Source organism: Crinia signifera, chromosome 1 (genome assembly GCF_055691185.1).
Source record: "Crinia signifera chromosome 1, ASM5569118v1, whole genome shotgun sequence".
NCBI classification, from domain to species: Eukaryota; Metazoa; Chordata; class Amphibia; order Anura; family Myobatrachidae; genus Crinia; species Crinia signifera.
The window spans coordinates 427,238,821-427,254,244 of NC_139217.1; the positions used below are offsets into that span (position 1 = coordinate 427,238,821).

Genomic DNA, 15,424 nt, shown 5'->3' on the forward strand with positions numbered 1-15,424 from the left:
TGGTCGGATGGCACCACCGGCCCGCCCCCCCTCCGCAAAAATCATCCCTGCACAAGAAAGATCAATACGGGCCGCGTGCGCCGGCGGCTGCCCTGCCCGGCGCCTGCCCCCTGCCCGGTCCGTGACGCTTAGTGACTCACTCCAATGTAAATTCGTGCTGCTGCTCGGACCGGCTTCCGGGCAGCGCAGCGCAGCAGCACTCAGATTCCTCCCACAGTAGCCTGCCTCTCACTCCCTCCTCCGTCATCAGCCACAGCCACCCCAAGCGCTGGTGAGGATAGTTTCTGCTGCCGCCCGTGCCGCCCTGCTATCATTATTCAAGGTGGATTTCTTTTTTTTTTTTACAGCTAATTAATGATGTAATAAGATTAATAATACACTTGGGGTTTGGGGGATTCGTGGGTCCTGGGGGAGGGGAGGAGGGGGGGGGGGAGAGTGAATCTCTCTGGCATCTGCTGCTGCGCTGCTGTGCTGTATATATATTTATTTATTTACAGCTGTCAGCATGTTATATAGTGCAGCAGATTCCGTTACAGTGTCTTTTATAGCGCAGCAGATTCCATTACAGCGTCTTATATAGCGCAGCAGATTCCGTTACAGTGTCTTATATAGCGCAGCAGATTCCGTTACAGTGTCTTATATAGCGCAGCAGATTCCGTTACAGTGTCTTATATAGCGCAGCAGATTCCGTTACAGTGTCTTATATAGCGCAGCAGATTCCATTACAGCGTCTTATATAGCGCAGCAGATTCCGTTACAGCGACTTATATAGTGTCTTATTTTTTAAGTTTTTTATTTTCAAATGTAACATGCAAACACGTTAGCCACGCCCACAATTCATTACCGGGGTAGGGGGGTGGAGCGAAATATGCCCTTGCTCCGGGCACCATGGCACCTAGCTACACCGCTGCTCATCATACATGTCTCTATCAGAGGCAGAACTCTGGGAGGCAATGGAGTCATCTGCCGCCGGGCTCCTGCTGCCAAGGGGGCACCCCTTCTCCACTGTGAGTTTGAATCAGTCAATTGAAAGCCGTTGATATCGCTTCTGTGGCTGTTTCCTCCTCCTAGCAGGACCATACATGTCACACACTCTTTATTCTAAACATAATATCCATAACATACATACTTGCATACATATATTTATATAAGATGGTGTGTGTTGGGGGGGCACCAATATTTATCTTGCCTCCAGGCAACTGGGACGAACTTACGCCACTGGTCTCTATTATCCCTAACACATACATTACATGAGGAGAGAGCAGGACAGGAGGATGATGATCCTCATACCCCCACCCCCATTACCCGCATCACATCCAGAGCTGAATCCAAGGGAATAGATAACAAAGGCTCCTTCCTCCCAGCACTCCCCCAGCATGGGACCACTCTGCCAGTGCCCTGTGTGACCCAGCCACAGACAGAGGGCCGGCTCAGGCAGACTCCCGCCTCCAGCCACAGGGGGCAGCTGCCGCATGCTCCCACCCAGTGCTGGGACTGCTCTGTGCCCACACTCGCACAGATAGCTGAGGAACCACCGGGCACAGGACGTCTGATTGCTGGGAGGACATCACAGGATATGGAGACCCGGCTGCTGCTGCTGGGACTAGTGAGCGCCCTGTGCGCGGTGCGGGGTGAGCTGCTGGGACACGGTGAGAGCTCCGCTTGTGCCTTCTACACTGCTCATGTAACTCTCGTGTCCTGTGTGTCCTGGGGCACATGAGTGACTGTGACGTGTGCTGCTTGCACGTCTCATGTAACTCTCTTGTGTGTCCTATTCCTAGGGCACATGTATGACTGTGACATGTATCCTGTCTTCAATTTCATGTAAATCTCCTGTGTGTGTCCTGTGGAACATGTATGACTGTGACATGTATCCTGTCTGCACTTCTCATGTAAATCTCCTGTGTGTGTCCTGTGGAACATGTATGACTGTGACATGTATCCTGTCTGCACTTCTCATGTAAATCTACTGTGACATGTATCCAGTCTGCACTTTTCATGTAAATCTCCTGTGTGTGTCCTGTGGAACATGTATGACTGTGACATGTATCCTGTCTGCACTTCTCATGTAAATCTCCTGTGTGTGTCCTGTGGAACATGTATGACTGTGGCATGTATCCAGTCTGCACTTCTCATATACTGTAAATCTCCTGTGTGTGTCCTGTGGCACATGTATGACTGTGTCATGTATCCACTTTTTTTTATACCCCAAATCCTGAATAGTGCGCTTGTACCATCTGCAAGTGTGTGTGCTGCCTATAGTGCTGTACAGCACGGGGTATATACAGTACATGAATAGGGTTATAGAGAGTACTTTAATATGGGTATATACAGTACATTAATAGGGTTATAAATATATACAGTACATTATATATACAGTACATTAATACTGTTATTGCTTTCTTTATTTTTCACATTGCACCAACATAACCCACCAGGTGCCTTATAGCAGGAATAGGTTTGGTTGTTGCACAGGACTTTCTATAGTGTTTTGTGTGTGCTGTTGTAGTGGGGTTGGATTAGCCCAGACAGCCGGGGATCACTGTTCTCTGGGCCTTTGTTCCACATTTCTGGGAAACTAAACAGACCTTTTTTTCATTCTGGCAAAGTCCTGAAGCCTCTCCCAGTGTGAGCTGCCCAGTGTGTAGCGTATAATACTGTATGTGTGCAGGACACAATCAGCAGGTGCAATATAAGTTTTATTGGATTACAATGTGAGTTCTGCTGATAAGTACAGTATATATGATATGTAATCACTGCGTGACTCATATATATGTGGAAATGCTTGATGGTAGTATGGTCATGGGTACAGAGAAGTGAAAGTGTAATTCATCGTGTGCAGATCATTTAATCAGGTGATGTAATGGTTGTTTGTACGGTGTATTCTTTCCAAATTTCTTAAAACAACCTGTGAAATAAACCTTTGAATGGATGTGTGAATGTATGTTTTCAAATCCAGCGTTACTTATCTGTTAAGGAGACTGAAATTGCTACAATTAGATACAATTTTGATACAATTTATATTACTACTATGTACTAACATGGTAAGTTGTTATGGATCACATGATTGACAGCAATTAGGTCGATATACACAAGGTCGACACACACAAAAGGTTGACACCTAAAGCCATGAGTTTTTCACATTTTTTGTTGTCAATTTGTAGATTTTAGCACCCTAATTTGTGTACCACGTCCCCTCGCATGTCTAGCTTCACTTGCCAAGCTGTAGCCAGGGTGCCCGCTCCACTACTGCTGTCCTTGGCACACTTTCACAGTCATAGTACACATTGATTTTGAAGCATGGAAAACTTCAAATAAATTGTGAAAAACTCATTGATGACCTTTTCATGTGTCAACAGTTACCATGCTTGTGTCGACATATTGACCATGTTGACCTAATGCAGGTCAGCCAATAGTGTTTGACCTAATGACTGTCCAACTAGTAATGCACGGTGACCCAAAGTCTGGATGCTGGTAGGATTACATTAGGGATGTGTGACTCATTCAGCGAATGGTATTTGTTGTGTGGATGCATCCTCCATCTGTGCAGCCACCTCCATACACTGCCCTGTGTTACACAGAACGCTGACTTCAGGGAGACGGTTCCTCCTATCATTTCCCTTGTTCACAGTAGGGACTAATCAGGGTCATGTGACACCACCAGTTCTGCTGGATGCATCTCTGTTTATAACAAGGTCTTATTTTCACTACTTTTTGATTAGATAGCATAAAATGTTTCCACAGCCATCACCAGTAGGTCAGAGTTCGGCATCGGTATAGCATTCCCAAACAGTGACATCATGGGACTGTCTGCTTATTCTCTGTCCAACACCCATTCTGCATTCTACCCCCCTTCCTCCCTCTGACCTAATGTATGGCTACAGAGCTACCAAACCTACACTCACACTTGTCTCCTATGCTTTACGTTGTACACCAGGAGAGATGAAAAAAATATTTTCAACATGCTTTCTGCAAAACAGCCACATTGCCAAATTTAGCCAGACCATCCTACACTTTAATACATGCGTTGCCAGAACTTCGCACATCACCAAAATCTCCTGCTCAAGGAAATCTCATAATAGGCAAAATGTCACCTCTGTTTTGGTTTCTTTCAGTGCCAGCCAAAGCCATGTGTCCATAGTAGTAGTAGTAGTAGTAGTACGTTTATTTATAAGGCACCACAAAGTGTCCGCAGCGCCATACATAGCAAACAAAAAACAAATTACAAATTAATATGAAACATGAAAAACTTCAAATAAATTGTGAAAAACTCATTTTTACCTCCCTCCGCCCTCCCCCCCCCCCCCCCCCCCCCCCCCCCCCCCCCCAGCCTCTGACGTCAGAAGCCCTCCTTCCCAACGGCTGGGAACGCCTGTGTTTTCCGGAGCACTCCCAAAAAATGCTGGTGGGCTGCCTACAAACGACCGTCAGCTGTCAATCACTTTGCAAACGACCAGAAATGACAAGCCATCACTGGCTTTATTCCCAGTGGGACCCCGCACATGCGCACTGCAAACCAGTCGATAATCGCTTGGGCTGCAAAATCGCGATCAGGTCTGAATTAGGCCTCATGTTGTACTGCAGGTGGGGCAGATGTAACATGTGCAGAAAGAGTTAGATTTGGGTGATGTGTGTTCAAACTGATATCTATATATTGCAGTGTTGAAATAAAGCAGCCAATATTTACCCTGCACAGTCACAACATAACTCTCAAAACGAACTCTCTCTGCACGTGTTACATCTGCCCCACCTGCAGCATGGTTTTGTCCATTTGCTAAAAAAATGTGCTTTGCGAGCAAGGGCCTGATTCAGACCTGTTCGCTATGCTGTGTATTTTATGCCTCGCATGTGGACGCACGGGTGAAAAATCTTTTGATGGTCGCTCACAATCAAATGATTTTTCACCCGTACGCTAATAAATGTCAGTCTATATGACTTTTATTGTGCCCGCATATGGCCGAAAAGGGCAGGCGCTGATGTCATGTGACAACTACCCGCTCCACGCAGGCATCGCCACACCTGCATCTGCAGGGGAACTCCCATAAAACTCTTGGCGTTCCCTTGCTGCCGCCATCTTCCCTCCATTCCTCAAGCAAACGTCCTTCTGTTTGCTCTCGGGGACAGGGACGAACGGTTCTAAATCAGCCTCCAAGTCTGATTTAGGACTAGAATCAGGTGTTGTTCAGGCGTAAGTTCTTCCCAGTTGCCACGAGGCAAGACACAATTTGGTGCCCTCCCTGCGCACACACAACCTTATATAGATATATAATAGTGGGGCAGATGTATTAAGCCTTAACAAGAGATAAATGCAAGGGTGATAAAGAGAGATAAACGTCCAGCCAATCAGCTCCTTACTGACTTTTTTTCAAACACAGCCTGTAACATGGCAGTTAGCAGGTGATTGGCTGGACTTTTATCTCTCCTTATCACCCTTGCATTTATCTCTTGTTAAGGCTTAATACATCTGCCCCATTAATGTGTGTGTGTGTGTGTGTGTATGTATTCGTTTTTCAAATCTCTGAGTGCCGCATCTGCTGTAAGTCATATATTTTCCATTTGAATATATGGGAATAGGCTACACTCGCCACCTATTCTATTCTCCCTCTATGGGGTTCATGGACCCCATGAGGGAGAATAGCCACTGCCCATCTGTTGGGGTTTTAGCAGTCGGGATTCCGACGTTGGTGTAATGACTGCCGGAATCCCGACTGCTGGTCAGTCATCCAGCCCCCGTTACTAACCAGTCTAGAACACTACATGATATTACAATTCCGAGATATTGATTACATATATTTACGTCATCAAGGAATATCTGTATATTGGGGGTCCCTAGCGCTATATCTAGGTGCAGGGTGTGGCACCCCAAAAAAACTGCAAAAACTAGAAAGCCCAGAGCAGCGCACCAGCGAAAATACTATAGTGTTAATAGATATTAGAGATAGGAAGCCGGGATTCTAATGAGAGGGGTATATTGAAATAGGTCACGCAGTGGGAGGGAGAAGGATTTATTTGTGCACGGTGATTTCTGCATGGGGGGATTGCACATGCGGTATTGCACATGGGCACTTTTATGCACTGGGAGGGGCTAGTGGGTTCCTGCATAGGGGAGCTGTTCTACACTGTGAGGGGGGGGGGGTGTATTCTGCACAGGGGGAGATGCCAGTAGATCACCAATATTAGTGTACAAAAAGTAAATCTGGCCACCCCCGCTGTATGGGGTGGTATAGCATGCACATCAAAATGCTACTACATGTGGGTGTGGTACAGGGGTCCTACAGTCGGGATCCCAACAGTCATTAGCCCGATGTCGGGATCCCGACTGGCCGGACCCAGACAGCATGGCGAGCGCAACAAACCCCCTTGCGGGCTCGCTGCGCTTGCCACGCTGTGGGCACGGTGGCTTGCTACGCGAGCCACCTATTCTATTCTCCCTCTATGGGGGTCGTGGACCCCCACGAGGGAAAATAGCCGACGGCTGTCGGGAACCCGGCTGTGGGTGTTTTGACAGTTGGGGTCCCGACGTCGGGTAAATGCCTGTCGGGATCCCAACTGTCGGGACCCTGTCCGGCACCCATTACTTGCCATCCATCATACAATCAGAATGACGCTGTTCCCATATGTGAAACTCACTCTGATGGGGACGGTAACTTCTCACCTTATTATGACTGACTACCCTGCCCTGTGCCAATAGATATGACTTTACAGAAGAAGCAGAGAGCATAGCAGGGGTGAGGGTTTCCCCTGTAAGCATTCTGATTAGTGGTCTTCTCCTTTAAACATGTTTGTATTAACTAGTGTATTTGTAAAGGTTGAACAAAAAACACAATTACTGTACATGTGTTCTGTCCTTGGAGTCCAAAGTAACTGCTCTATTTACTCACACGTATAATGCTATTGCAAATGACAGGATAAACAAGCAGGATAAGCATATGATACACCTTTTACAAATACAAAGTTTAGTTTGGCAGCACACTGAGTGCTGTCATAGTGATGTGGTTGGGGGTTTGGTCTGCACACCCTGATTTTGAAAATGCATTAAACAGTGCGACACTGTTGTGACTAGATACACAACCAGTCCATGCTGCAGATGTACAGATGTGGCTGCCTTCGCTGCAGTGATGCCAAACAGCCCCTCTTTGCTCACGAAACATTAGCAATTTTTGGACTTTTTATGGTGAGTTCACCATCGATCCATGTGTTTTCAACCATTTTTAGTCAAATTGTCATAAGTTTTGGACATATTTTGGGTCCGTTTTTACGCATTCCACCTAAAAAGTGAAAAGGCATGGGCGAAAAAGTACTTGAAAAAAGGTTAAAAAAATTAATTAAATGCAACGAGGATGAATTAGTGCTGTATACTGGTTAACCGAAAAAATGCCCTTAATTGAATACCCCCTTAGTTGTAGCACTTGCATATTAAATAAATCAACACAGTCTGAGTGCGTCCTATTCACATTTTAATGCGTGGGATGAATGGTAAAAAGATGCAGTATGGGGAGTGAAGGGGAAAGTGACTTCCAGGCAGTGGGTGTGACAGACAAGGGAGGGTATATTGCCTTTAAAGGAGAAGGAGAAGGGGGCATGGGATAACACTTTAAAGGAGAAGGGGGGATGGGACAGGGGGCTTGGAAGAAGACTATAAAACAGGGATGATAAACTTTTGGCCCTCCAGCTGTTGTTCAACTACACATTCCAGCATGCACTGCAACAGTTTTAGCATGGGCAAAGAGCAAAACTGTAACAGGGCACGCTGGGATGTGTACACTGGAGGGCCGAAGGTTCCTCATCACTGTTATAAAGCATAAGGAGAAGAGGGCATGGGACAAGACTTTAAAGGATAAGGAGAAAAGGTCATTGGAGAAAACTTGGGAGCAAATTTCTGAAAAACTTGATTAATATGCAAATGCGGCAGTGCACATGCACCAGCACTTAAAGTGCTGTTGCAATGCGGAAAATGCGACCGCAGTATAAAGCACGAAGGGGGCAGCATCAGATTGTTGTGGACGTGAGACAATGCAGAGGTGTCCAGAACATTTACGGGGTATGGCGCAAGGCTGAGTGACATCACACACCGCTAGGTAGCACCACCAGGGGGCTTCCCTGAATGCACTTGCACAATACAGACATTATTACGGGTGCATGCGGGACATGACCCAGCATGCGGGACGTCCTTACCCTGTGTTCTCTTTTCTTTTTAAATGTTTGGTTGTACCTTGTTGTTGTCATTTACATTTAATCCCAATAAATTGTGGCTTGTGACATGCAATAATCATGTAGAGGAAATGATGGCGGTCAGAATTCTTTACAAGGTTAAGCACTGTTACTAGCTCAGACCTGCCTTTTATGGTGCTCCGAATGATCAGATATTATCCAGAAAGAGAATATTGTAGCAGAACTTCCTTGTTATTAACTGATTCATGCCAGGAACTCTGACAGTAACGGTTATCTGCAAAAGATGGATAACTCGCAGAATTCACTTGAAAAATAGATTACCACGTACCGTACTACTTCTGCATGACACTGGAAATAACGCGTGCCATATAACATAATGTACATGAAAAGCTGCTTTACTTTATAGTTACCTATTTTGCAATATTCAAGAGTGCCCAGAATTAGGATGCAACCCTCTGTACTGCAATTCCCCTTCAGTGGTGGCATGAGACTTACAATGGCAAAATCGTGTCATCAGGTCATCTCATACATAGTCAATTATAGGCATGGCCACACCCACATCTTTTCACGCCTTTCTCCAGAAGCAACGGTATCAAAGTAAATACAACAGGGCTCAGTTACTCACATGCATTTAGCTGCCACATTTTCAGTACAACAGCGCAACCAATCAAATTCTTGCTTTCATTGTCTATCTTAATGCCAACCTACCAACTACCTGCCAGGCTGCTGAGAATCGCATACAATACACTGTATGCACTTCTTTTGCGTGATACAATGTATCATATTCGATGCCATTGACTGACACAGGATCTGACAATCCTTTTGGCAGCCATGGTGATCTCTGGATCTGATCCGATGTACACAGGACCGCATTGGATGGGATTTGGAGGTAAAACGCATACGATATGGCACTTTTCACACAATTTATTGGCCCGATGGATCGAAATTGTGTGAAAAGAGGCCGTATTGTACTAGTATGTAAACAGGAAACTTTATGTAGTTACTTCTAATTAACTTTTAGTAACAAATTAGCCACTGTTATTTACCACAGGTAATTGATCCAATGTATCTAATTATCCCTGAAAGCCGGCAGCTGTCTGGGATTTCTTTTCACCTGCTGGAAGGCAGGCAATGAGCCCTATCAGCCCTATGTTTTCAGAGATCTCTCTTATCCAATCAGTGGCCCCCATTCTTTTTAATGGGAGTTTTCAAATCTCCTGCCCGCCAGCTGCAGCACTGCTACTGCAGCCAATCTCTCTGGCTGCCAGAGGAAAGGGGGTGGGTCTCAGAGGTGCAGAGCAGGGAAATCGCCTCTCCTGTCTGGCGCTTCCCCGCTCTGCAGACTATAGGTGTGTGCCAGCGGTATGGCACCGCTGGCACACACCTACAGCCCTGATCGGATGCGATACATCGAGGGTGCTAAAAAGCGCCCAGGAGGTGCTACTGATGGGTCCGATCCGATAGATCATAAGTGCTGCACGTTTGATCTACAGAATCCAATCCAATCAGCCGGCTCGGATGTCAAACAGGTCTGATTTGGTGAGGGTATGTTTGATTAATTGAGCGTTTTAGTCTCTTTGAACACTGCAGATGGAGAACGGCTTTATTTTTTTGGTGCTATTGCATATTTATTTGTGTATTTTTTTATTCCAGGTGCTGACAAAGAAAATCTGACCTTAAGAACCTTCTACAGTGTTCCCACTGATGACGATTTTGAATATTTTCCGGACGATGCAATAGATGGCTCAGGAGAAGAATCCGGTCTGGAGCCAGCCGTGCCACGTAGTCGCAGCGTAAAGTTTGACACCCCCATAAACATCACACAGGATGCTCAAATCTATCTGACCAGTCAGTGGTTGACCACATTTGTCCCATCGGTGTACACCCTGGTATTCCTTCTGGCTTTGCCTTTGAATGTAATGGCGATCATCATATTCCTGTTTAAGATGAAGGTCAGGAAACCAGCAGTAGTGTACATGCTGAACCTGGCAGCTGCTGATGTGCTCTTTATTATGGGGCTGCCTTTCAATGCCGCGTATCGATTTTCCGGGAACAATTGGCTGTTTGGACCTGGAATGTGCCGCTTTGTCACCGCTGCCTTCTACTGCAACATGTACTGCTCCATCCTGCTCATGACCAGCATCAGCGTGGACAGGTTCCTGGCTGTGGTGTTCCCAATGCATTCTCTTTCTTGGCGCACTACGAGCCGAGCTTGGCTGGTCTGTCTCACCATCTGGATAATATCCATAGCCAGCACCGTGCCGCTTCTAATGAGTGAGCAAACTCAATATATCGCCTCATTAGACATCACCACCTGCCATGATGTACTGGACCTAAAAGAACTCCAGACCTTCTACCTTTATTATTTCTCCACCTTCATCTCGGCCTTCTTTCTCTTGCCTCTGATCATTACCACGGTCTCTTACGTTGGTATCATCCACAGCCTTAGCAGTTCTAGCATTGAGAACTCATTTAAGAAGACTCGAGCCTTGTTCTTGGCTATTATTGTGCTTTGCGTCTTTATCTTGTGTTTTGGGCCATCAAATGCCATCTTTTTAATTCATTATCTTTATTTTGAGCATGGAAACAACGAGTCTCTGTATTTTGCCTACATCCTATGTGCTTGTATTAGCAGCATCAGTTGCTGCTTGGATCCCTTAATCTATTACTACGCATCCTCGCAGTGTCAGCGCTACCTTTACAGTTTACTGTGTAATAAGAAGGTGAATGAGCCCGTAAGCAGTAGTGGTCAATTAATGAGCTCCGCTAGTAAAAATGAGACTGGTATCACGGTGGCAAAGAACTCCATCTACCGGAAGCTATTGACCTAAATATTACCTATATGACTACCCTACTTACTGCACCTTATGATATAGGATAGCGTAGCCTCCTTTGTGTCCAGCTTGGGCTGTCCGTGTCAGACCAATGGGTTTTCAGCACAGAGTTGAACTTTAAATGATATCAAACAAACTAAGAAATGTTTAGGACAAAGAATGTGTTATCAGTATTTATTTAAACGCGGCTATAAATAATTCACATTCACAGTATATAGCAGTATGTTATTACACTGTGTGAGATTGATCAGTATGTAGCAGTTATGTAACACTGTGTGAGATTGATCAGTGTGTAGCAGTTATGTTATTGCACTCTATGAGATTGATCAGTGTGTAGCAGTTATGTTATTGCACTCTATGAGATTGATCAGTATGTAGCAGTTATGTTATTACACTCTATGAGATAACCTGTGACCTTCATAAATGGGATTTGTACAGTATCGGGAGTTCTGCTCAGCCGCTGAAAGCTAAAACTTACCTATAGGGCAGCAAGTGTAAGGTGAAGCTTTTAATGGTATTCCAGTAATTTCAATTACCAAGGCTGCTAAATATGTTGCTGAGGATTGCACACTGTTGTGCAGTTTCCTCTGAGGAAATGTTGAACAGAAGTTTACAAACTTATTGGCTAGCAACCTCCGCTTGTATGGCTAGGGAGCTATCATTCATTTATTTTGCTGTTAATTTGAACTAAAATATGGGGTTTAATTTACCAAAGTTTTAATTATCTTTTACTAGCTGACTTTATACAGAGGGAGCTGCTCTCTCACCTGAGCGGCTCCCGTCCTGCTGTCCACCACCCCGCGCCATCATGAGCCAGCAGACTGGGCGTGCGCGTTCGAGAAGCATGCGCGCCCCATTCTCTGCTATGGACACATGAGGGTGTGAGATGCTCGCCCATCCATGCCCGCCCTCTGCCAGCAGCCGCCAGATACTGAAATCTGGCGGGGAGGGAGAGAGCGTCTCCATCTGTAGTATGAATATTATTTGTTGAGTCTGTTATGATTAGCTGGTGACCTAAGGCGATACATAAGCATAGTAATGATGATACTGGGCTTCATCATATGTGAGTTTCTATGTAACACAGCATTCGTGACATACATCTCGCCAGTCGTCTCTCCAGTAGGGCAATGCAGGGAAGGTGTAGTGTGTTGTGAGAACACTGTAACCCCTGTATAGTGTGTGGCTTCCGGATAATAGTCAACATATGGTCAACATGCATTAAGTAGTATGGTCGACATGCATTAACAGGTACAAAAAGTTGACATGTAGAAGGGGGCAAAGTAAAGGATTAAATAATCGTCTTAACAATGGTCAACACTCATATGGTCCGAACAAGTGTTTTTTTATATATATATATATATATATATATATATATATATATATATATATATATATGGCACTCTTATGTGTCCCCAGGGACTTCCTTGCTCCGGTGCCCTCTCGATCACTCCCTTGGGAGCGTGGTATACTGTTCTTGATCGAGAACAGTATATATATAAATATATATATAGAGGTCGTGAGGACCGGCACTTAGAGCATCCAGCAAATCAAGTAGTGAGGTGCCTTCCACAAGTAAGGTATATAGTAACGATTTTCAAAATCAAATGAAAACAGGAGGCGGCACTCAAAAAAATGTGGATAACTGTATTAAAGCATAATGGTGCAAAAAAGGTCAGTACGCATGGTCAACAGTTTCGGAGCTGACGCCCCTTCCTCAAGACCACTGACACATCAACTTAGTCAAAAACAAACAAAGGGTGAAGTGCAGAAAAGAAAACAGAATGCTGTAACAAAATGCATTTAAATAGTGGAACACTTACGTGATACCAGGGCAGTGCTGGGTGCGGGAGACGGCTTCCGGCAGCGTGGTTTGTCACGTGATTCTGACATCAGTCAGTTGTCCTGGCAACGGAGCTGGCGTCCGTCCCTGCATGTGGACGGGGAGAGTAAGGGGTCAAAAGAGTGTTACGAGCGCTCTATTCCACGAGTGGAGGGCGCATATCAGTATAAATCTTGTGAAGCGTGCGGGCAGTGCAAAATATATAATAAGGATATAAAAACGGGGGCTTAAAAAACAGAGAGCCGGCTAGTGGTGTTGGGGATGTATCTTATATAATATGTTATAATTAACTATTGAACCGCTGGTATCACATACATGTGCCCCATTATCATAGCACATATACTCAATTATGTTACTGGAAAGCATGGTGAGCAATTAACTGCATATAATCACCTAAATGTATCACATTGTAACATCACATTAAATCCAGTAATTTAATCAAAATAATGATGAGCGGACATCCCCAATTACGGCCACATTGTGCTAAGGAATGAGCCCCAGAACAGAAATGTATTACCGATGTGGGAAATATTGTTTCATAGCACATACATAATATTATTCGAGAGAGACCCTATGGAAACCATTATATTAATATAAGGTGATTTACAATTCTATTAATATACTATGACCCAGAGGGCTGAACAGGGTTTTGTAAAATTAACATCATGACCAATGAATCAATAATGCACTTCCTTTCCATTGACAGTTGTAAGGATGTTATAGTATAACCTGATTAATTAAAACAATCATAAAGCAATTGAACATTAGTTTAAAGAATGACGATTTTCAGACCTGGGAATCTGCTAGGTCTAGCAAGCCGACAAATGCCCAGGTTCCAGCTCCACGACCCTGGTTGGGAGCAGGATCGGGTACTCGGGACTTAATCCTGGGTTGTTTTTCTTTCACACAAAGCAAAATCCCAGGTTGCTACGTGTGCACATGCAATAGACCTGGATTTTGTGGTGTGAACGTGGTTTAATACAACACAACTGTTGACCCCAGCCGATCAGTTCCCAACTGTCATTTTTCAAACACATGACAGGAGCTGATTGGCTGAAGCACTGTTTATCATACCCAACAATAAAACTCGTTGCATATGGACTCGTTGATAAATCAGCCCCTAAATTAGCCCTCACTGTTGTGTTACCAGACAGAGAACACCAATGTTTGTAAAAGAACCACGATCAGATCTCTTTTGTTGGTTGAACAATAACTGTACAGTACACGTAGAGTAAACATTACTTGGTCACCTGTTATTCACTTTACATTATTTAACTACCACTGGAACAAGATATTGATGATGTTTCTTGTCACTATCAGATTATAAAAGGGAGCCTTTTCCTAACATGACCTGTCAGCCTTTGTACAGTAGCTAATCTAGGTGTAAACATGTTATTCACATAGTTTTAACTATGAATAAACACCTTTATTGGGTAAACGCAATTGTTTAACTCTGTGTTCAGTATTATAAATGTTCTGTTTGCACATACCTATTGTAAATGAATGTAAATATTTTCTGGTATTGTTGGTTTATGGGATAAATACGTCAGTCTTAAATTTTTTATCATTCCACTGTAAATGTAAATAAAAGTGTTCATTATCTGAAAGTGCGTCTGAATAGTTTGTTTTAATAGCAAAAATTGCAGTTTTTTTTTTTTACTATAACAGGAAAAAATATGGGGCCAAATGTAATAGGGTGAGAGTTTCAGAAAGTGAGAGATTTTGGGAGAGTTTTCCCATGTTTTTTAAAGCAGCAATCGATTACACTGCAAAACCAGGTTGATTTTGCCATGTAATTGATTGCTGCTTTAAAAAACATGGGAAAACTCTCCCAAAATCTCTCACTTTCTGAAACTCTCACCCTATTACATTTGGCCCTGCGTCTCTTATTATACCAATACACTTGTCATTAGTTGTAGGGACCTTGTGTTCATGGTAGGATTTTTTAAGGGCATGGTGCTGTCCCAAGCCGCATCCCCCCCCCCCACCCCCCCCCTGCTCTCAGCCTGTCAGCAGAAGGGGCAGGGTGCATTAACAAGTGAAAATAAATCATCCGGGTGCGACAAAAAAACACCTAGAGGGAACTCTAGGTACATACAATGCAGATATAATAAAGTAAGTTATTATATGGATGCTAATCATCATGAGTATAACTAGAATGGTGTGGGATCTTATAACAATAATTTAAAGTGGCTCCTCTAGCTCCTTCACAGCACTCCTATGGAGTGGGCACGCCTAGTATCGCCCAGGGGAAATACTTACTGTCGCCTATCATTTAAATATATTAACACGACTGAGTTGGGGTCATTAGGATTGAGTAATAAATACTGGTGGCACACTTTTTGTTTGTTGGCAATGAGTGCGGTTATTAGGATTGGATAATGGAGAAGGGTGGCACACTAGCATGGCAAGAGTTATTAGGGTTGGATAATGGAGAAGGGTGGCACACTAGCATGGCAAGAGTTATTAGGGTTGGTTAATGGAGAAGGGTGGCACACTAGCATGGTAAGAGTTATTAGGGTTGGATAATGGAGAAGGGTGGCACACTAGCATGGTAAGAGTTATTAGGGTTGGATAA

General features: G+C 44.3%; 1 protein-coding gene across 1 annotated transcript; it reads left to right on the forward strand.

Annotated features, from left to right (window-relative positions):
* Positions 1-1,390: 1,390 nt before the first annotated feature.
* On the forward strand, positions 1,391-14,453 carry LOC146019510 (proteinase-activated receptor 1-like). Its single transcript, XM_083152035.1, has 2 exons — positions 1,391-1,649; positions 9,826-14,453. The coding sequence occupies exons 1-2, from the start codon at positions 1,577-1,579 to the stop codon at positions 11,001-11,003; spliced, it is 1,251 nt and encodes a 416-aa protein (XP_083008161.1). The 5' UTR covers positions 1,391-1,576; the 3' UTR covers positions 11,004-14,453.
* Positions 14,454-15,424: the final 971 nt, after the last annotated feature.